Source organism: Passer domesticus, unplaced genomic scaffold, assembly GCF_036417665.1.
Source record: "Passer domesticus isolate bPasDom1 unplaced genomic scaffold, bPasDom1.hap1 HAP1_SCAFFOLD_107, whole genome shotgun sequence".
Classification (NCBI taxonomy): Eukaryota; Metazoa; Chordata; class Aves; order Passeriformes; family Passeridae; genus Passer; species Passer domesticus.
Window position 1 is genome coordinate 163,343 of NW_026989908.1, and position 20,227 is coordinate 183,569.

The 20,227-nt window shown below is 47.8% G+C and overlaps 2 protein-coding genes and 2 long non-coding RNA genes across 4 annotated transcripts; 2 read left to right on the forward strand and 2 right to left on the reverse strand.

Moving 5' to 3' along the window:
- Positions 1–331: 331 nt before the first annotated feature.
- On the reverse strand, positions 332–3,460 carry LOC135291720 (serine/threonine-protein kinase PAK 3-like). The gene is made up of 6 exons (XM_064405990.1): positions 3,341–3,460; positions 2,706–2,823; positions 1,963–2,062; positions 1,341–1,537; positions 621–758; positions 332–472 (listed from the first exon to the last, which is right to left on the reverse strand). Exons 1-6 carry the CDS (start codon positions 3,382–3,384, stop codon positions 332–334), a joined length of 738 nt encoding a protein of 245 aa, XP_064262060.1. The 5' UTR covers positions 3,385–3,460.
- Positions 3,461–4,514: 1,054 nt separating this feature from the next.
- LOC135291725 (serine/threonine-protein kinase PAK 3-like) lies at positions 4,515–10,213 on the reverse strand. Its single transcript, XM_064405993.1, has 7 exons — positions 10,007–10,213; positions 9,057–9,094; positions 8,533–8,655; positions 7,893–8,015; positions 7,485–7,665; positions 6,467–6,530; positions 4,515–4,647 (listed from the first exon to the last, which is right to left on the reverse strand). Exons 1-7 carry the CDS (start codon positions 10,080–10,082, stop codon positions 4,539–4,541), a joined length of 714 nt encoding a protein of 237 aa, XP_064262063.1. The 5' UTR covers positions 10,083–10,213; the 3' UTR covers positions 4,515–4,538.
- A 115-nt stretch (positions 10,214–10,328) lies between these two features.
- Positions 10,329–12,398, forward strand: LOC135291713 (uncharacterized). Its single transcript, XR_010354452.1, has 2 exons — positions 10,329–10,997; positions 11,465–12,398. It is a non-coding gene; the product is annotated as an uncharacterized LOC135291713 (long non-coding RNA).
- A 1,738-nt stretch (positions 12,399–14,136) lies between these two features.
- On the forward strand, positions 14,137–15,416 carry LOC135291714 (uncharacterized). The gene is made up of 3 exons (XR_010354453.1): positions 14,137–14,152; positions 14,778–14,891; positions 14,979–15,416. It is a non-coding gene; the product is annotated as an uncharacterized LOC135291714 (long non-coding RNA).
- Positions 15,417–20,227: the final 4,811 nt, after the last annotated feature.

The following is a 20,227-nucleotide window of genomic DNA, read 5'->3' on the forward strand; positions in this document are numbered from 1 at the left end:
GCACAGCAGCATCCCCAGCAGTGACACCACTGCTCTGCTCCATTCTGTCCTGCCCTGCTCCTCTAGTCACAGCTGCAAGCCTGTATCTCCACAAGAGGCTGTGGCCTGGAGGCAAGGAAGGAAGAAAACCTTTGCTCACAAACAAACCGTGCCACAAACCCCATCCATGGGTCTTGCCACACAGGAGAAACACCTGACCATTCAGAAGCAAATTTAGAGCTTATTCACAGGGTGAGAACAAAGGGAAGCTTCCAACACAGCAAAGGGTTTATTTATTATAGTATTTATTCTGACTATCGCTCAAAACAAACTACAAACTACAAACTACAGACTACAAACTACAAACTACAACTACAAACAGCAACAAAGGCCTCCTCCAGGGGTAGAATCTTCTGTCGGCCATGAACTGCTGCGTGGCCATGATCAGAGGCGTCAGGGTGTAGGCTGGCTTGGCTGATGTTACAAATGGATGCTGCCCAAAGAGAAAAAGAAGCAATGAACTTCTACTTTCCCCACAGCCTGAAGCAGGCTTTCTCTGGCTACCAGAAAGATACTGAAAGGAGGGCATTCTGTGCACCTCTCTCTCCACATCCAGGACCTGCAGCCACTTTGCCTTTTACCTGCAGAAGTTCCTGGGCAGACCAGCGCCTGTCCTCGTCCCTCTCCAGGCAGCAGTGCAGAAAGTCTCGCAGCCACGCCGACTGTTGCCTGGGCTTCTGCAGCTTCGGGGGGGCCCCGGTGCTTATCAGCTGTTGAACCTAGAGAAGAAGGAAATGCCACACTCTACCTGTCTCCTTCGCATCCCAAACTGCTCACACAGAGCCCATTGGACAAGCTCCACTCTCCAGTGGCACTTTACTCCCTGCCACAGGGTGGCAGATACCTTTCCTAGCCCTACTAAAACAACCCAAAGCCAGAGGCAGCCATAGCCAGTCCAGTATGCAAAGGCTCTTGCCTTGACCCCTGATTTCACTGGATAATGGAATTAGCAGCAGCTCCATCAGCAAAAGCTTTCCTTCTCTGAGCACTGACACCACCTCTACAGGCGTTTTAAAAGAAGGACTTGGTCTAACTCTACTATTTCCAAGGATTATTCCATAAAATGCAGCTCAGCACTGCTCACTGCTCCCTTAGGCAAAGCTTCTGCCAAGCAAAAGGCATCCTGATTTTTAGGTGCTGTCCATGCACAAAAATGGCAAGGGGATGATATGGCCAAGAAGCACAAGAGAGTGTGCAGCCTGGGACCTATCATTTTCAGTTGTTGGCAAGCTTCCCAGGCAGAAGAATGGGAGCAGATTTTGTTGGGGTGACAGCAGTGTCTGAGAGCAGCTGCAGCGTACCGTGCGGGAGGTTTTCATCAGGTACGGAGGCGCTCCTTCCACCATCTCGATCCCCACGATGCCAAAGGACCAGATGTCCACTTTGGGGCCGTAGGGCTTCCTGGTGAAAATTTCTGGCGCCATCCAGTAAGTCGTTCCAACAGCTGATCTCCGTTTGCTCTGCTCAGCAGTAAGCTGAGCAGCAAGGCCAAAATCAGCTGAGGAGGAAAAACCACTCTGATCAAGCCAGCGTGACTTAGGAAAGCAAACAAAAGAAATCCCCACTGGACCAATGTCCAAGACGGCAGTGTGGAACCCAGCTGTAAAGGGGCCATTCCTCAGGCCTGCAGCCAAGGAAATACGGAATTGGCCAATTAGCAAAAGCCCCCAGTTTCAGGCAGTGGCTTTTAGTCCCCTGAAGCTATTAGACCGTAACTGCCTTGCTTGGGAAGGGACACACACAACCCAAAGCCACTCCTGGGCCCTTCTTCCCATTAACACCTCCCTGCACCTTGTGGCTGTGCTCTGTGCTTGCAGCAGGGCAGCCTGCACTGTTACAGGTCCCACTGCAGGGAACTGGAGCCACCCAAAGGCAGCCCCACACCGCAGCCTGCCACGGCTGAGCCTGGCCAGCAACACCCACCCAACTTGACTGATCCATCCAAGCCCAGGAGAATGTTGTGGCTTTTGATATCTCGGTGGATCACTTGATTGGAGTGCAGGAAATCCAGGCCTTGCAGGCACTGAGAGAGGAAAAAGAAACACAAGCCTAAGTGGATTTCATCCCACAAGCAGGGAAGTGGCACATCTGCAACACTGACTTCCTGGGAGATGGTGAGCCATGGCAGGACAGGCTGCTGGCAAGGGCAAGAGCCTGCTGCTCCACCACGAGAACAGCAGTGCCTTTCTAAGTGAGGGTGTGTTTGCTTCTGAAAGAGAAAGGGCAATTGTTCCTCTGGCCAGTGCCCTGCAAACACAGGCTGAAGGAGCCCCGCTGCAGTGGCTGTGCTCTCTCCAGCCAGACAGCAGTGGATGCCTTTGCAAACACCACTTTGGGTGCAAGGCTCTCCTTTGAGGCTGAGCTCTGGGAGACTCCTGTCAGTATCTCTTTGTCTTTGCCCCTTGCTTCACTTTGCACCACCAGTGCCTTTGCCCTTACAGGGAAGGAATGCAGCACACACAGGCTCCAGGCAAGTGTTTAGAGAGGCAAAGACAAACACACTAGAAGAAGGGCAGGGACACTGGCAGGCACTTCTGATGCTCTTGCTACTGCCAAGGACATAAGAGAAAGGCTTGGAAGATGAAATCTCTCCTCTCCTGTCCTTATCACCCATTTGGAAGGACCATTCCGACCAAGCCATGGGAAGCACAAGTGACATCCCTTACCTCCCGAGAGACAGCTGCTATCTCTCCTTCTGCCATGCGAGTCTCCCTGATGACATCGTGTAAAGAACCTCCGTCCATGTATTCCATCACCAGCCAGAGTTCCTCGTCCACCAGGTAGCTGAAAGGAGCAAACCACAGCCTGGAGATGAACACACACACAACCTGATGGATTCTTGTTTCTGTGTCTCTCTCAGAGGAACACAGGAGGAAGTGAGTAGTCATTCACTACGCTCTGCAGGACTTGAACTCTGTGCAGTTTAAAAGACTGCTTGGTATCCACACCAATGCAACAGGCCAAGGGAAATACAATAGACAGTGCTTTGTCAGCACTTCAGACCCAGGGGAAAAATCAACCCCCAAACCCAACAAAACAATGTGGAGAGAGAACAGGAACTTGGAGGCTGTTGGCTCAGTAAGACAGGGCCAAGTCCTGTCTTTGAAAGCGTCCTTCACACTAGGTATGCCAGGAAAGATGAATGCAGCCCCAATACAATCTCCTCCCAAGACGCTGTAAATCAGCCCAGAAACAGCAATTAACAGCTCCATCCTCTTTTGCCAGCGCCCAAAGTAGTGGTTGAACCTCTGGCTTGCAGGATGAGAATGACCTTTCATGGCAGGACAGCAGAACCACTCACCTATCTACAAAGTTCACAAGGTTGGCATTCTTACTGCCACGCATGACCTGGATTTCATTCAGGCACAGTTCGCTGCTGCTCTCCTGCAGGAGACTAATTTTCTTGATGGCCACCTAAAACAACATGGAAAGCCATGAACCAAAGAAGTCTGTGGCACAGGTCCACAAGGGGAAGATGGAGACAGTGATTATGGGATGACAGCAGCCCCAGCTGGGCTGGGCCAAACTGCCTTGTGACTGGACATCAGACCCCGTGCTTGGGCACCTCCCAGGACAGAGAGACAGATATCCTTTGCCCTGTAAACCTGGGAGAAACATGGTCTAAGCTCTCCACATCAAAGCTCTAACAACACTCACTGTGCCCACAGTCTTCCCCCAGGGCCTTACTTTATCAATCCCATTGTCATTGACACACCTCTTGCAAGCAGGAAGCCATTTTTGTGCTGGTAAAGATGGAGCAGAACTGCTGGGAAACCTTGGGCACTTCTAGGGGGCTTGATCATTACTCCAGCAACCACTGGCATTCTCCATTGCACAACTACAAAGCAAACTCTTACAGACATGACAGATAAAATGGTGTCCTATGAAAATCATGAGGGTTATTCCCCATAAGAAACACAACCCTACATATTTCACAGAAAAAATGCTGTGATGATGAAAACATCATTAAGGACACCTCCAAAAAAGACAATCCTAGCACTTCCTCACTTCAGGAATTTGCATTTTATTCCACTAAAATACTTTACTTCACACCACTAATATTAGCAATTACTGCCTGACTGTAAAAAGAAATAAGCCATGCCTTGATCCTCTAGGGATGTACACCAGGCTCTGAGCAGGGCTTAGGCCCTTGACAGACTCCTTGCACACCTCTCTCTCTAAGCACAGATCCCAAGGGCAGCACTGCAGGTGGCTGCAGAACTACCAGCACCATTCCCATGTATTGGCTAACAGCCTGAAATGAGAATTCAGGAATGCTGCAGCCCCAAAGAGCAGTGCCATGCTCTGAGACACCACCTGGGCACTTAGACCCAGCCCTGTGTCCTCCTCTGAACGATACCGCTTGGCCTCCTTGCATCCCCTGGGGCAGCTGAGAAGGACAAAATCTGTCCCCACTGTATTTGGCAGGCAGACACTGCTCTGCACTCCATTTGCCTTTGCAGCAAAGCTCTGCTGGCGAGCCAAAGCTCAGCCACAGCTCACAGCAGAGGGGAGGGCACTCGAGAGCTGCAGAAGCTGCGGCGCTGCTTGAGGCTTACCTCTTCTCCTGTGGCAGTCTCCACTGCCATGCACACAGTGCCAAAACCCCTAGAAACAAAACAGCAGTGGAGAAAGAAATCCTTTAGTCCCTGCAAGTGCAAAACACTGCAGCCCAACAGGAAAAAAGTCCTGGGGAAAACAGTAAATGGAACACCACAGATTCTTCTCTGGGTTTTTTCTCCCTTTTCTCTTTTTCTAGCTGTGCATGTGTCTGATTCTTCCAGGAATTTGCTGGTTGGGTCTCCTTACACCTCTCCTTGGAGTCTGTCTGCCAAACTCAAGCAGACACAGATCCCTTTTCCAGCTTGCAAGGAAAACAGTGTCCAGCCACAGCCAGAGCAGGCAAAGCCTTCCATTGCTGCACACAAATGGACAAGTCCTCAAAACACAGGATCTTTAGGCAGCTGTGTTCTGGGTCCAGAGCCATTGGCAGCTGCTTCTCGTCAGTGCACCAACCACTGACTGGAAGGACTCTACTCTTCTGGTGACTTCTTGTACATTTGGCTTCTGTTCTGGGGTGACGTTATGATGCTTGTACCCCCAGTCACCTGTTCTGTTTATGCTGGATGTTATATTCTGTGCCTCCAAGACTGGATCAGACAGTAGGGGCCGGGAGAAGAGGGAGCACAGAGTTTTGTTATCAGCTGCACTCTCCCCCGCAGTCTGCTGGAACACAGAACTCCAGTGTTGTTGTCTGGGCACAGACAGGGCTGAACACCACACTCCTTTTGCTTTTTAGTTAGATAGTTAGTTTAGCTAGCTAAGGCAGTCTGAATTTTCCCTTTACTGTTTTTCTTTCCCTTTTCTTGGAACCATTCGAACCTGCTCCAGACTGGGACCCGGCAAAACACTGAGAGCTCACACTTTGTAGCCCACCAGGGCCTACTCTGCAGCCTTTCCCAGCACTGGAGGGACAAAAAACAAAGTGACAACCCCCAGGAGAGACTTTCTGAACTTGCCATCTCTTCAGAGCAGGAAATGAGTTTTGTCATCCATGATTGTTCTTTTTGTATGCTGGGGAGTGCTTTGCCTGTTAAACAAACAACTTCTTTCCACTTCTGTCCGAGGAAATTTTCCCTAATCAGCTGGGGGCAGTGGCCACGTGGATTTGCTTTCTGGAGGTTTCCTGCCAAATTCGCCCTGAATCAGGACAGCTTACCCAGAGAAAATGCTGCAAGTCAATCCCATCTACAGTCAGCAGAGCTGGCTTTCAAAGGGAACAGCTTGGTGGATTCTTTGCAGCAAAGGCCTAAACCCCACAGGATCCACGAGGGGTCTGCCATCAGGCAGATGATGCCTTTTCCTCTAGAGTGCATTGGCACTGGGCATTCCCCTGAATCTTTGTCTTTTGCCATCTCAGCCACAAAAGAGGGCTGCTGCTTTCATTTCTGCTTTTGGCTTCTACACTAGGTGGTGGTCATCCTGACCACTGAATCTTGTTTTCAGCAAAATACTGGAAAGAAATGTTACTGAGAGCTGTTCCCAGACAGCTGTCAGCTGCTAACTTGACCTTTGAGGCAATGAGGTTTCTCCTCCTTTCATTCCCACATATTCTGTACTGTTTCAAGACACTCAAAAATTATTTCTCCTACGAAAAGCGGCAAACAGGTGCAAACACACTTGAGGGACAGGAGATCTGCCAAGTGCTGCTCTTTACCACAGACAAGACATTGCCAGCATCCAGGTGCCTCTGCTGTGCCTTTGGACAACAGCTATAAATGCTGGCCAGCACTGAGAGATCACCTGGCATCTTCTTAACCCAGTGTATGAACAGCTTTGGAGCTTGCCTGATGTCACTCTGGGGAGATGGGACACCAGCAAAACACACTGCCCCTCCCTTTGAAGAAGGAACTGTGGCTGCACTCACCCTTTGCCAAGAGTTTCCACTTCTGTGTATTTAGCCTCAGGATCTCCCTCGCTCACCAGCATCTCTGTAAAAATCCCAAGGAAAGATGCTCACTTCAAAAGAGATCCCACCCTGCAGCAGGTCACAAAGGCAGCCCCGCTCTCCGGGACACTGGGCCCTTTCAACTCAGTCAGTCGGGAAACAACAACACCACCGCACCAGCACCACCTCAAAAACAGCAGCAGCAAGACAAGCAGCCCTGCAGCACAGATAGCCAGCACAAAACTAATAGTCTAAACTGCAATCTAAGCACATGGAGAAATAGTCAGAGGAGACAGGGATCAGAAAACTCTAACCAAGAGAAGTGATTGTTGTCTATAAACATTAAGGGCAGCAGGAAAAACAAAACATTCCTGCTCTTGGCAATGAACACTCTGCAACATTCAACACAAGCTTTCATCCTTGCAAACATCAAAGGCATCTTGGGTTCTGGAATCAATTTTTACCATCAGCTGCGCTCTCCAGAAGAGGAAGAATATTGCAAAGTGCTTCCAGCAGAGCCCAGATCTCCAGCTTTAAGCAGGACTTTGCCTAAACAATGCCCTTCAGCCTTTCAGGAGCAGCAGCTCATGTTATAAGCTACTGTGATTGCCTCAGGAATGAGGTCCCTCAGCCTTTAGGACAGACTGAGTGCTGAAGATGACCTTGGCCATGCCCACAGCAGCTGGGCCCCACAGGAGCTCCTTGAGGCCTACTCATCCGCGAGGTCACAGCCTCCTGCTCAGCCAGAAACAATCTCTGCCTGGTCTTTTGCCTACAGGGAAGCTCAGGCAAAGCCAAACCAGGCCGAGCTGCTCTCAGAGGCAGGAGCAACACCCCGCTGATCCCTCACCACCTCAGAGCACAACAACAGGGCCTGTGTGGAGGAGGCCTCAGGACCTGGCACTCAGCTGAGCAGGAGCAGGAGGTGGGACAGCTCATGCTGACACACGCGCACACAAGGCACTGCTCTGGCACACAAGGATCACAAAGGACCTACTCAGCATGGCCAGGCACTTGTCCTCTGTCCTCTCTCGCTGCTGCTCTCTGCTGTCAGACGAGCTGGTCGTGCTCCAGGTGCACGAGCTGCTCGTGCTTGAGCTTCCAGCCTGGGCACTGGAGCCTTCTCCCGAGCCTTCAGCTGCAGCTCGTGCAGGTGCCAGGACAGATTCGATGGAGCTCTGGGACAAGAAATGAATTTGGGTCACAAATGTGCCTGGCAGAGATGCCCCTCCCATCCCATTTCAAATGCAAGCCCCTAGGAAGATGCTGCTGGCCACACCCAGGGCTCTTCACCTCTCAGCCTGTGCAGCCCGCTTCAACAGCTCAAGGCACAAAATCCAAAGGCTGCTTTTACATGACGGACAAAATAACACCAAAGACGCTGCTACCCAAAGCGGGCACTTACTGGTGTTGTTTGCTCCGGCTGTGGGCTGACAGCAGGGCCAGGTTCATTGGCACCTTCCTCCTCTTCAGCCTCTTCCTCGGGTACAGAGGCAGCCAGAGCAGGTGCTGACGCTGCCCTTGTGCTCTGTGGACAGACAGCAGCATGAGGGACAGGAAGAACCTGTCATTCACCACCTTACCTATATTCAGCTACAGGCCCTGCTGCTGCTCAGCTCTTCCTTTAGCTACTGACTTTAGCTGCTCTGTGGGGAGGGCCAGGTCCCTGCTGGGGACAGTGCCTCCTCATGTCCTGCAAGCTTGTGAACTGCATCTTTGCACTGCTCTCCTCACAGGGGACAGGGAGCCTGCACAGCCACTGGCCACCAAGGGCCTCACTTGTACCCCAGGAGCATCCAAAGACATCCTAATGCTACCTCTTGTCTCTTGCTAAGACAAATTCACAGCCCCTTTCAGAACAGTAGGAACCTGCTGCCTAAACAATCCAAGTTCCACTCCCCTTTTCCAGGCCCCACTGACTGCGGGAAGGGCTGGAAAGATTCCGGCCCCCAGCATCTTCAGCCAGGCACAGGAGGTGTTGTCTGATCAGAAATTTGCAGCTATACTTTGCTCCAGGCACAGCACGACCCAGAGCTGCCACTTACTGATGCTGGATGCTCAGGCCCTGCAGTGGCAGCAGGCACAGTTTGGGGAGCATCTTCCTCTTCTTTGGCCTCTTCTGCAGGAAGACACGCAGCCAGAGGATCCTCCGAGGTTGGTGTTGGGCTCTGCAGACAGAGAGCAGTGTGAGGGACAAGTGACCTTCTTTATATTCAGCTCTAGACCCAGATGCACTAAGGAAAAATCATCTGCAGAGAAATGGGATTCTAAGTTGTTCCAGCTCAAATAAAATGGGACAATTAGAGGGGACTGCGCTCTCTTGTGCAGGGGAAATTCTGTCATGGCTTAAAGCACCAAGCAACCCCACTTCCAGCTGCTTAAAAGCTCTGAAAAGAAACTGGAGAAAACAGCCTGGGCTCCACCTCCTGCTGCTGCTCTTGCTGCAAAGGGTCTGGACTGTAGTTTCATTCATCCAACCAGGCTGGCACTGGACTGCAACAGGCCCAGCTCACACCTTGCTCCACAATTGTCAAATGCTACCAAAGCCAGAGGCTCCTTTCCCACTCACCCAAAGACCGGATTCTCTCCAGGCACGGGTGATGTGACCTGCAACACACAAGGGAAAAAAACAATCAGATGCTGTAAGAAAACTGCCTGTGCTGGGCAAGCCCACAAAAAGTCAACCCAAAGACAGAGCATTCTGCTTTCACTACACCACTCCATCTGCAACCCCTGTGTCACACAGCAAGCAAGTCAACAGCACAAAATATTGCCTGGTATCTACCTTCTGTCCTCTGTGGCCACTCAACCCATAGAAACTTGAGACTCAGAAAGGCCCAGTGGTTCTGTAACAATCATTGCTTCTGCCCCACCCCACCCAGCAGGAGCTACAGCTCCTCCCTTTCCTGTGCTTCAGTTTTCTCAAGAGATTGCATGCAGCAATTGCCATGAGCTCACTGAAAACCATTCCCCAGAAAAGCTCCACCCAAGTGCCCCTTAGCCAGGGTGGCAGTTCTATCGTGACACAGCACAGGAACAGCTCTAGGGTTCGGGAGCATACAAGAACTCCTCTGAAATGTCTATCTCAGAGGCCTTTTCCAAGCTGATTCTGTGACTTCATCACAGAACAAATGGCTCTTTTAGTGTGCAGGAAGTGTCAAGGTCCACAGGCACATGCTGGGATGAGGGAATGCAGACAAAAAGACTTGAACTGAGGGACTTTCCCTCAGTCCTGGAGAGCAGTGCACAGCTTTTACAAGGACTCCTGACAAGCTCTCCAACTCTTCCTATCTTAGAAGTTGTCTTCCTTGAGCCAGCAAACTGAGGAGACTCTAAACTCCATAGCCACAGGCTGTGCCATGTGAGGAGTAGAATCCCTGCAGGCCACATTACAAATGCTGCCCACTCCCCACTGGCTAGAGACACCCCCTTCTTGGCTGGAGCTGTTGACAGCGGCTTTACCCAACCAAAGGCCTCTTTGTGGCATTTTGGTTTCCATATGCTGCAACATCTACTTACGTGCCAGGTGGGTGAGAAAGTACCCAGAATAAGCCACGGAAAAAGCCGTGCAAACTGCAGCACACACTCCCTCCATGGCTCGAGCAGCACTGCTCCAGTCTGCACCAGACAACGCCTGTGGGAAAAAACAAAAATACTCGGAGTCCTGCTGGCAGAGACCTCGTCGATCAGCAGGTTTGCCTGCAGTGATCGTGCCACAGAGCTGCTCTGCACACTGAGCCCTTCCAGGCCTTGGCACAGCAACTTTGCCTTGACAACGCCGGGATGCGGCCGCTGACATCACAATAGCAGCCGCCCTAGGCTGGATTGTGAATTCATGCATAGAACCAGACCTGCTCTACACCTAATGCCAAAAAAAAAGCCTGCAAAGTTCTCCTCTGCTACGAAGCAACACAAAAAGCCCTCCTAGTCCATCACCTGTTGCTCAAGGCATGTAAGAGTAGAAACACACTGAGCCCCTAGAGCCCACACTGAGAAGCTGAGCACTGAGAAGGGACCAGGATGTGAGGAACCACATTAGTGATCTTTGGCAACTATTTCTGCTGAGCAAAAGCCAGAAGGCTTGTTCCAGCTGGACCTTCCTTCGTTCTAGAAAGCAGCAAACAAGGAGAAGCACTACTTTAATTACATTTAGAAGTTTCTCCTAGGTACAGAGACAAGGTCATGGATCTTTCAGCAGTCTATATTCAAAACATTTTACATCATAGCCATGGGTGGGATTTCAGCAGGGAAATGCCATGACAGAAAATGCAAGGAGGATCATTCTGTCTGACTCACTCTAACAGGGAGACCTTGCGACCAAAGCACCACCACCATTTTTTCCCCCATTTTTGTCCTTCCACAGTATTTGTTAGCACATGGGGCTGAGATGGGTGGCACGGAAGTGACAGCTCTGACACACAGCTGAACCCAGCAGGGCCAGAGTGGCATGTGGGACTGTTTTTCTGCTCCAGCAGAACAAGGCAAGCCAGAGTGGTGACACTGATCCCAAGTGAGTCCAGCCAAGCCAAGTGGAGCCCAGCAGGGTGGTAGGAAGAGGCAGCAAAACGGCAGATCTCATTCCCACACACATGCCCAGCGTGGCAGACTGATGGCAGGGGCAGTGCCAAACAGAGCTCTGCAAGGACAGAGAGACACCCATCACCATCGCCACTGCCACCATCCCTGCTGCAGAGAGGGAGCAGGAAACAGCCACTGCAGGTGCACAGCTGCTCCAGGCAGCACCAGCAGCCCCCATCTACCATCAGAACCATTCTGTAAGCCCTTGCCATCCTGTCTTTGTTCCAGGGGCCCCATGTGACACTTCACCTTTGTTGCTTAAGCCATTACTCCTTTTGCACAAGTTTCTTCTTATTTTTGTGCACTGTGGTTTTTTTTTCCTCACTACATTTCTAACTTTAACATTTTCAGTCTTTCATCTATTGTTTTTTTCCGTTGTTCCCCTCCATTTTCATGAAGAAGGGGAGAGAGGAGAGGCTTTACAAGGACTACCTCAAGAAGAGGACATAGAATGGAGGGAAGGCCTTTGAAAGAATAAACAACCCTCATGCTGCCGCTTTTGCAAGGAATAAATGTCCAAGTTTCTTAGTATCCAGACACAAATCTGTGGAGTCTTGACAGCCAAGAAGCACAGGAACCTGGACACCTTGTTGTGAGAGACTAGAGGAGATTGCTGGCTCAACACTTTTCAGGGGCTTGTATGTGGGGAAGGGGGCAGATCAAGGCTTGCTCTGGTGAGGCGATGCCCCACTCGGCACGCCCCACACCCCCAGGCCTGTATCCCAGCCCAGCAGTGGCCACTGATCCCTGGCACACCAGAGGCAATGCTCCACACCTGTGTCTGGAGCCCCTAACCCAGCTCCTAAATGGCCAGGTGAGTGGGAGCCCCATGTGGGGGAAGGCCCCAGGAGAGCCAAAGGCTATTTACCTTGGGATATGTGGCCACCACATGTCTTGACCCTACCTCTTCTTGGAATTTCTATCAGCTGAACACCACTGGAACCAGGAGTGATAGCTATGTTGGTTCCTTTCTGTCATTCTCTCTTTCTCTTTCTTCTCCCTTTTCCCTGCTCTCAGATGTTTGAGTAATTTAAAATCTTAACAGGCTTAATGATCTAAATCTAACTCAATTAACACATTTTGTTTGGTTGATTGGGCTAAGTTAATGCTTTGTAAAATATTCTCTGTTATGTTTAATTTTTTTACCTTTCAAGTTCTCTGATTTTTGAAAGTTGACAGTGAAGGGTTTTTTGTTGTTCCAATCTCTTGAGAACATCTCATCAGTATTTTTCCTGCTTTTCTATCTCAAGAGTACAGGAACAAGTTTAAGTCCTTTTACAGTGTCCCACAGAGCAACATTTTTGGGGCCTTACATTTTAATTGGCACAGCAGGCAGGGTACTCTTGAGGTGACTTGAGCCTTTTATACAGCATTAAGTGCTCGTGCCATAATAAAGGAGAAATAAATTTTCAGTCAAAGCTGCTCTTTTCTGGCAGGAAAGTAATGGATTTGCACCCAGAAACTGATCTGAACTGCTCTCCACTGACACACTTGCTAAAAGCTTACATAGAAAGCTTGTCCAGCACTAAAGAGAGATGGGGATGGAGAGAAATTAGCACCATCCACAGTTTCTTCTGGAGAAAACATGAACTTTTTTAGAAGAAAATTAAAAACTCCCAGTAAAGGACCATGCCTGGTATCCATATGCATGGAGGATTGACTCAGAGCTGTATGGTGCCCATCAGCTAGAAAAGGAGCTTGTCCTGGGTTGACTATATGATGCTTTTATCCCCAATTGTCTTGTTCTGTTTATACCGAATAATAAGTTTTACACCTTTAAGTCTCTCTTCCAGACAGTGAAGAGGGGAGGGAAGAAGCGCGCAGTTTGTTTTCAGACTGCTCTCACTCCTCCACATTCCTGCTCCTGGACTGTGCTGTCTGCGGATGGACAGACAGCCGGACAGAGCTCCTTTTTTCCCTTTTCCTTGCTTTTAGTTAGTTTTAGCTAGCTGAGGCAAAGAAGTTCTCCGGATTGTGATTTTTTCCTTTTTTCTTGGACCTGTTCAAGCCTGCTCTGGACTGAACACCCAGAAGAGCACCGGCAGCTCCACCTGTGGCCCCTGGCCGGGCCTGGGCCGCGGCGTTTCCAGCACCAGAGACTGGTCAAAGACTGAGTGAGCCGAGCTGCAACCTGGGGAGGGGACTGTTCTGAGTTTGCTTTTCCTTGGATTGTTTAATATTGTTTTATTGTTTAATATTGTTTGGTTTCTATTGCTTAATAAACAGGTTTCTTTCCACTTTTCTCCAAGGAGATATCTTCTCCCGAACTGGTTGGAGGGGGGAGGGGCAATTGAATCTGCTTTTGTAGAGAAGCCCCTTTGGGGGTTATCTCCCAAACTTGCCCTAAACCAGGACAGAGCTGCATCAGCTGAAAATTGCTGTGCCTGAAACAATAGCCAGCCTCAGGCCAGAGCAGGAATTGAATGCCAGGATGAAGCCAGCCCCCAAACCATGAGAAACCAGTGAAACACGCTCCTCCAAAGCCAAAGAGCTTTAGAGTTGCAATTTAACACTGCTGGGGAAGGTCTGGAAGCAGTGTTTTCCAGACTCCAGGAACAGCCAGGCCTTCCTGACTGCAAGGTCAGCCCCACAGCCCTTGGGAGGGCTTTAGTGCCTCAAAGTCCAACCCCGCCCCTAACCCTAAACTCTCCCCACCCCTACAAAATACTGAGGCAGGATGCCCCAAAAGTGATGTCACCTTCCTCTGCTCCCTGGAGGAGAGGTTCGGCTCTGCAAAGCCAATCTTCTTCCCTCCTTCTCATCCCAAGCCCTTCCTGCTGATAAAAAAGGAATTGGCTTATCAGGATGCAGTGTCTGGCAGTGATACCTCGTTCTGCAACAGAAGTGGTAGAATTACATGAGAAAATTAGAAATGATCCCAAAGAAAATGAAATGGAGAATGTTTTGCGAATTGGATTTGGGGAAATGAAATAGAACTTTTGGAGAAGGAAGCACATGGTGAAAATCCCTGGTCTTTTGCCCGGGGAACAACCTGTGATGTGACAAGTTTGGACCCCTTGCAGGGGAGAGAACCCCATGCAATGCATGAGAAACAGTTGATGCCCGTTGACCTTCCTCTGTGTTATTGTAAGTTACTTCAACATTTAAGGATCAAAACTGAGAAAACAAAATCTTGGCACCACCTCCAAAAAGTTATGGTTGTTGATAGAAGGTGGTGGATTGAAGTATCTCCAGAGGCTCTCTGGAAAGAAAATGGGGATTAAATGGAGACTCAGTTTCCCTGGATTCTTAATGAAGCTTTGCAAACTGCTCCTGCCCTGCCTCCTTCTGGCAGCCCTGGCTATTGAGCCTTGTCTGCCACCAGAGGCTGGAAGCCAAAATGCTGCTGCTAGAGCATAACCCTTAGGAGAAAATGCTTTTATCATCAAAAAGTTTGATGATAGTGCAAGTTTGTTGTTTTGGTCTCAATAACAAGCCTGAATGTTCAAGAATGTCCTCACTAGTCAGGAGACTGGGTGTACATCCAGACCTGGAATGGAGAGCCACTTAACCAGAAGTGGAAAGGACTTTTGATCCCATGGCTGTGAGATTTACAGCTGGACACTCCTAAATTATGTGATTAAAGTTAGCTCTGGACACATGGAATTCTATTGGACAGTCCAGTAAATGTAACTCTGCTGCAAATAAAGCTGCAATGGAACATTTCTAAAGTGAAAAAAATTAAATGGTTTCTCTTTCTGCCCATTTCCAGAGCAGTGTCCCTGGTATGGCAGCAAGGCTGTTTGTTCCTGAATTAGTCAACCATCCTGGCAGGACCATGTACCTAATGACTACAATAGCAAGTATGGCCTTGAGTGCCAGAGGGGTAAGAGACCAAGAAAGAAAAGAGAGCCATGTCTGTAGGAGTGTGCACCCTAATGGCAGAGTGGCAAACCTAGCCTTTGTCCCCCAGAAAAGGAAAGAAGGCCAGAAGTTTCTCTCAAGGATTAGGTGAAAAGCCACCTCATGGGACCTCAGGGACTTCACCAAATACTTGAGGACATCTAATTGGATAGAAGCCAAAAAGTGCCGCTTGATCCATCAGGGAGAAAAAGAAGAGAAGAAAAGAGCTAAGTGCTTTTGTGAGGTGTTTTTACCAGGAGCGGACTGCTGCACCTGGCTCGAGTTTTCCTCTTTGTTATTATGCCTTTTATTCAACCTTTTTGTTTCTAACACTGCAGCAGAAGTCATCCTGCTAATTTTATGCCTCCAGAGTAATAGATTAGCTGTCCTTGGGTGTATTATATTTCTTTTGAGGGCTTATGAGACCTGGCTAAGAAAAAGAAACATAATAGAGCAGAGCTGGGCAGCAGCTGGGGGTACTACAGTGCACTCACAGCCACCTGCCAATGCAGCTAGCCAAAACTAAAAGAAGCAAACAGAAGCAAAACCAAACAGACCAACCCTCAAATAATTTTTAAAAACTAAAAAAAAAAAAAAAAAAACCACCAACAAAACAACCAAACACTACAGGTGCTTGGCCTAATGGCCTGGTTACTAATAACCTAAGAAAACAACTATTAAAGATGACACCTGGGACACCAGCTGGCCAGAGCCAATTCCCAGCTATCCCATAACTTGCCTTTCTGTGCAAGCATAGAGGTTTCAGTTGCCCACTTTTCAGAGAGAGGAGCCTGCCAGACCAGCTTGAACATTCAGCAATGTCTACTTGAATGATCTAAAGCTTCCAGTCCAGAAGCCCAAGCTTATGAAGTGTGATTCTTCCTTTAATTTCCTAGATTCAAAACTGATTCTTCAGATCTACGCATGAGACAGTTCTCCAGATCTACTGAGGACATGGAATGGTTTGGAAAGCAAACTAAGGAACAAGGCAAAAAACCAAATTTTACAGGACCAGGCAGAAAATGCTAAGAGGAAAAAGGGCAATTGTGTTTTTATTCCATCCTTATTAGCTATAACTTGCAATTGCTGTGGGGTAGTTAAGAGTTTATTCAGGTTGACAACTTGAGTCAAAAGTTTATTTCATTCCTGAAGCTGCAGACTTGAAATGCTTCAAGTTCTTACATCCCAGGGGAATCCTGTATGCAAAATACTTGAAAACACATTTTTTGTCAGAAAGAAAAAGAGATTTAAGCGTTGTTGCAAGTGTTTTATATATTCATAGAAATCTCAAACTACTAGGTTAATTCCTGAGACTATTTTTATCTTTTGCTCTTGTGCTTATTGTTGTCTTATTTGATATTCTCTTACTGCTTGTAACCCACACTAATCCTATCTCACTGCATGCAATAATAAAGCAAAGAATTACCTAAGGGATGAAAAGAAGGCATTCCTCACTATCTTGCATAAGGAGGAAAACCGAACATTTCAAAGACTTCAACAACTCATTTCTCTGAATAGGAGCAAAGAAATAAAAGGCAGAAAGCTTTAACCACTCCACAAATTCCAGCTCAAGTAAGAAGCTCACAAAGGGCACTAAGGCAGGGAGACATGTGGACACGTGCACACCATCACCTCATCTGACAAAAATGAACCTGTTTCACAGCACCAGGCAGTTCATAGAGCCAAACTCCTTCTCCAGCCCCATGGGAAAGCAGTGTCAAGGCACAGGAACTGGGAAGTGTCCCAGGGTGCAGAGATAATGCTGCCAGCATTTGAGCCTGCAGCACTGGCTCAGACACACTGAAGTTCAACTGTGAAGAAACTGTACAGCAGTTTCTTCACACTGCTAAGTTTCATGGGGCTGGCTGTATTTTTCACAGCAGCCACTTCAGTACTGGACTGGTGTAGTGAAAAGTTCTGGAGTTCTGTTTCCTCTCTTGTAAATTCCTATTTCTCTTCTTCTTTAGGACACCCACAACTTGAGACACCTCAAGAGGCAGCATTGAATTGCAAGCAGTTCCCAAAGCGAGCTTGTAAAATATGCTCCGTGTTTAGATTATGTAATATGGGGATTTCAAAACTCTGTATTTCCAAAAACTGTTATTTTTCCAGTTAAAAATGCCTGTCAATTAAAAAGCTTAAACTTGGCCAATTTTAACTGCAGAGGAGAATACTCTGTGTCCCAGACCACCACCCAAACACACCTTTGGTTGGATACAGCTCTTGGACCTTTTGGGTAGCTTGACTACAGAATTCAAACATTCTAGAACAGGGGTACAAATACAAATCCTTATGTAAACGTCTGGAAGCAACTAGGAAGTTGTTGGGATGTTCTCATTCTGTAGGAAGAATTAACACAGCAGTAATAGAAATCACCTTTCTCCAGAAGCAGCTCTCACAGCTAGCACACTTCAGACTGCACCACAAGCAGTTCCTAGGTGTGGAATCTAGTTGTTACATGCCACCAATAGCATGTGGAACTGCTGCAGGCAAACACCACAGACACTTTTTCTTCTTTTTTTCTTTCAGTTCCAAAGGGAGTCATAAAACCTGGCTGGCTGCCTGGGTAGCTATGTTAACACTAAAAACACTGACCAGGAGAAATGATTGCAATCACACCACTAGAATCTTTCCCGGAGGAGGGCAATCCTACAGATCAGTGCATGGTCAAAATTGCCCCGAATTCTCATAATGTCCATCTACTCTGGATACCCTTACTTGGCATTTTTGTTTCTCAGCCCTCACAGAACTGAGAGCTGAGAAAAAGAGAAAAAAACAAGAACAGTCCTTGGGTAAGGGCAATACTGGACTGTCAGGAACTAAAAATAGTTGATAGCATCTGTATCAGGCATTGTTTTTTTACTCTCTACCAGCATCCATTTCAGGTATCCTGATAGCATGATTTAGGATTTTGCAGCTAAATACAATGGGCTGCAATTTGAGAGGCCTACAAAAAATAAAACCTTATCAGACTGGTTTTTCACCTAGGTGACAGGTGCAAATTAGAAAATGAAAGGGCCTAGAGATAATTTTAGAAAAATATAGTATTAGCATCAGATTCCAAGGGCATAGAGATGTTGGAGCAGCAAGGAAATGCTCCCAGAAATGTTTGTCTAGCCTGAAGAGACCAGCTAGCCAGAGGAACATGAGAGAGCCACTTCTTTTAAAATGTGTACATTACTGAATGCAAGATCCGTTGGCCCTTTCAGCTTCTGTTTGCAACAAAAAGGAAGATATTAACTTGTGCTTATGAAGACTATAATTGGACTTCAATGTTGTTGAGATACTCTAAGAGCAAAATACAAAGAAACTGCATTCCATGCCAGTAAATGCAGCATTTAGAGTAGCAACTAAATAGTCCTATCTTAGAATTAAATGTTCAGTTCATAAATGCAGTACCTAAACCAGTTAAATCCCACCTACACTCCAGACATCCACCTATACCTGCTTGTGTAAATAGTATTTCCCACTCCAATCCCTATCTCTTCTCTCAGCACAGTCCTCAAGCCCTCAACCAGGCACAAGCCAACTTCTCACCTGGCTGTCAGTAATTACCAAGCAGCTGTTGGTAATTACCTGAGCACCTGCCCCACCCACAGCAGCTGTGCAGGGCCCTGACTGCTGGGAGAACAGGCTTGCAATGCAGACCTGACACCACACCAAAAAAAAAAAAAAAAAAAAAAAAAAAAAAAAAAAAAAAATTTTACAACCTTTCTGAACAATTTCAAACTAATAAAAGATCAGGACATAAAGAGAGACTTGTTTATTCCCTTGAAGAAAAAGTTTATATCCTTCTCTGAGAAGGGAAGTCACAGCTTCTTTTTTGAAGCAGAAGCATGTTTTATGAGCCCACTTTCCTTCCTCGTTTGTCCCTGCTCCCCAGCAGGCCACTCACTAGGCATATATAGCAATACCTGTGTCTGAAAACGCATCTACATGAGTGCATGACTTGCACTGCAGCAGTTGAAGGCATTGTTTTTATTGCACAAAGATCACAAACCTGTTCTAGAAGAACTGCAGAGTTCTTACTATGGGGCTGTAAGAACCCTGCCAGCACATCTGCTGCTAAAGCAACAATTCCAGCTTTGCAGTGGCTTAAGCGGGCTGAGACAGAAGTGTTGCTCCATCAATGCATAAACCACAACAAAGCAGTGGGGACAAGCCTTTGTTCCAAGCGTGACTGAAGCTTTGGGAAGCAGGTTTGCCTGCAGAGGGCACACAGAAGCATGACACCTTTGCCTCCTGTGCACCTACAATTTCTACACCATCATTATCACTGCTCGGGTGACTGAGCAAGCTGACAGTGTGTGACAGATTGTCTGTCGTGTACAGAAAGTCACAGAAAGAGGAAGGGAGGGAGAAAACACGGAGGATCACAATGCAAAAGATGTTGAAGGAGTGTGGCGAGGATTGAGGATTAAGAGACAGAAATAAGAAGAGACCATACCCCTTAACTGTCAAGTGCTGAGGGGAAACTGCAAGTACTTGCATATTTGAGCTCACCACCTGGACTTGCATGCCTTGTCCACATTAACATTATTTCAATAATTTTGCTTCCTGGAGAAGCTGCCGGGTCCCCAGTACCAGTCCTACCTCCCTTCCAGCAGTCTCTGTCTGGGCAGAGTTGAAAATAGATCAGGGATTACCTTATACTCCATAAGCATTCAAGACAGCCAGAGAGCTTCCAGGAAAAAAGGCCATAGTGAGTGCCCAGGACAAAGAGATTTTAAGCAAGTGGAAGAAGGAGGTATTGACTGAGGATCACAGTTATCTTGAGGTTTAACTTTTCAAAGGTTTGTTGCTTTTGAAATAGAGATTTTTGGAGCTCCCTTGAGTTAGCAATATGAATTAAGCATTTAAATTTTAGCTTGCAGAATTATGTGTTGAATTTTAACCTTTTACTTAAGAAACATCTGTCATAGTACAAAAAGAATAGAAAAATGCAAATATCAGAAGCTTCTTGCATAAAGAACAATACTGGGAGAAGACCAAGGATGCAGAAACCCAGATAAAGGGCCTCCTCTGTCTCCAAGCTCATCAAGACCGACAGACGTACTCAGATAAGCACCAAGGGACCAAAGCACACGTACAAAGGAGAAAAGTTCAAAAGTTCAGCCATAAGGATGACCACTATCTTCGGCCTCAGAGATCACCAAAGACTCCTATGTGACCCCCACCATGAACAAGGCATGCTCAGAAGGGCATGGATCTAATTATCATGCCAGGCAAGGACAGGCGGGGCCAGGGGTTGAATATGCATTAAAAGGTTGAGCAATGCCATCTATATGGAGCACCTTTGTGAGTAAAAGATTGGGCTCA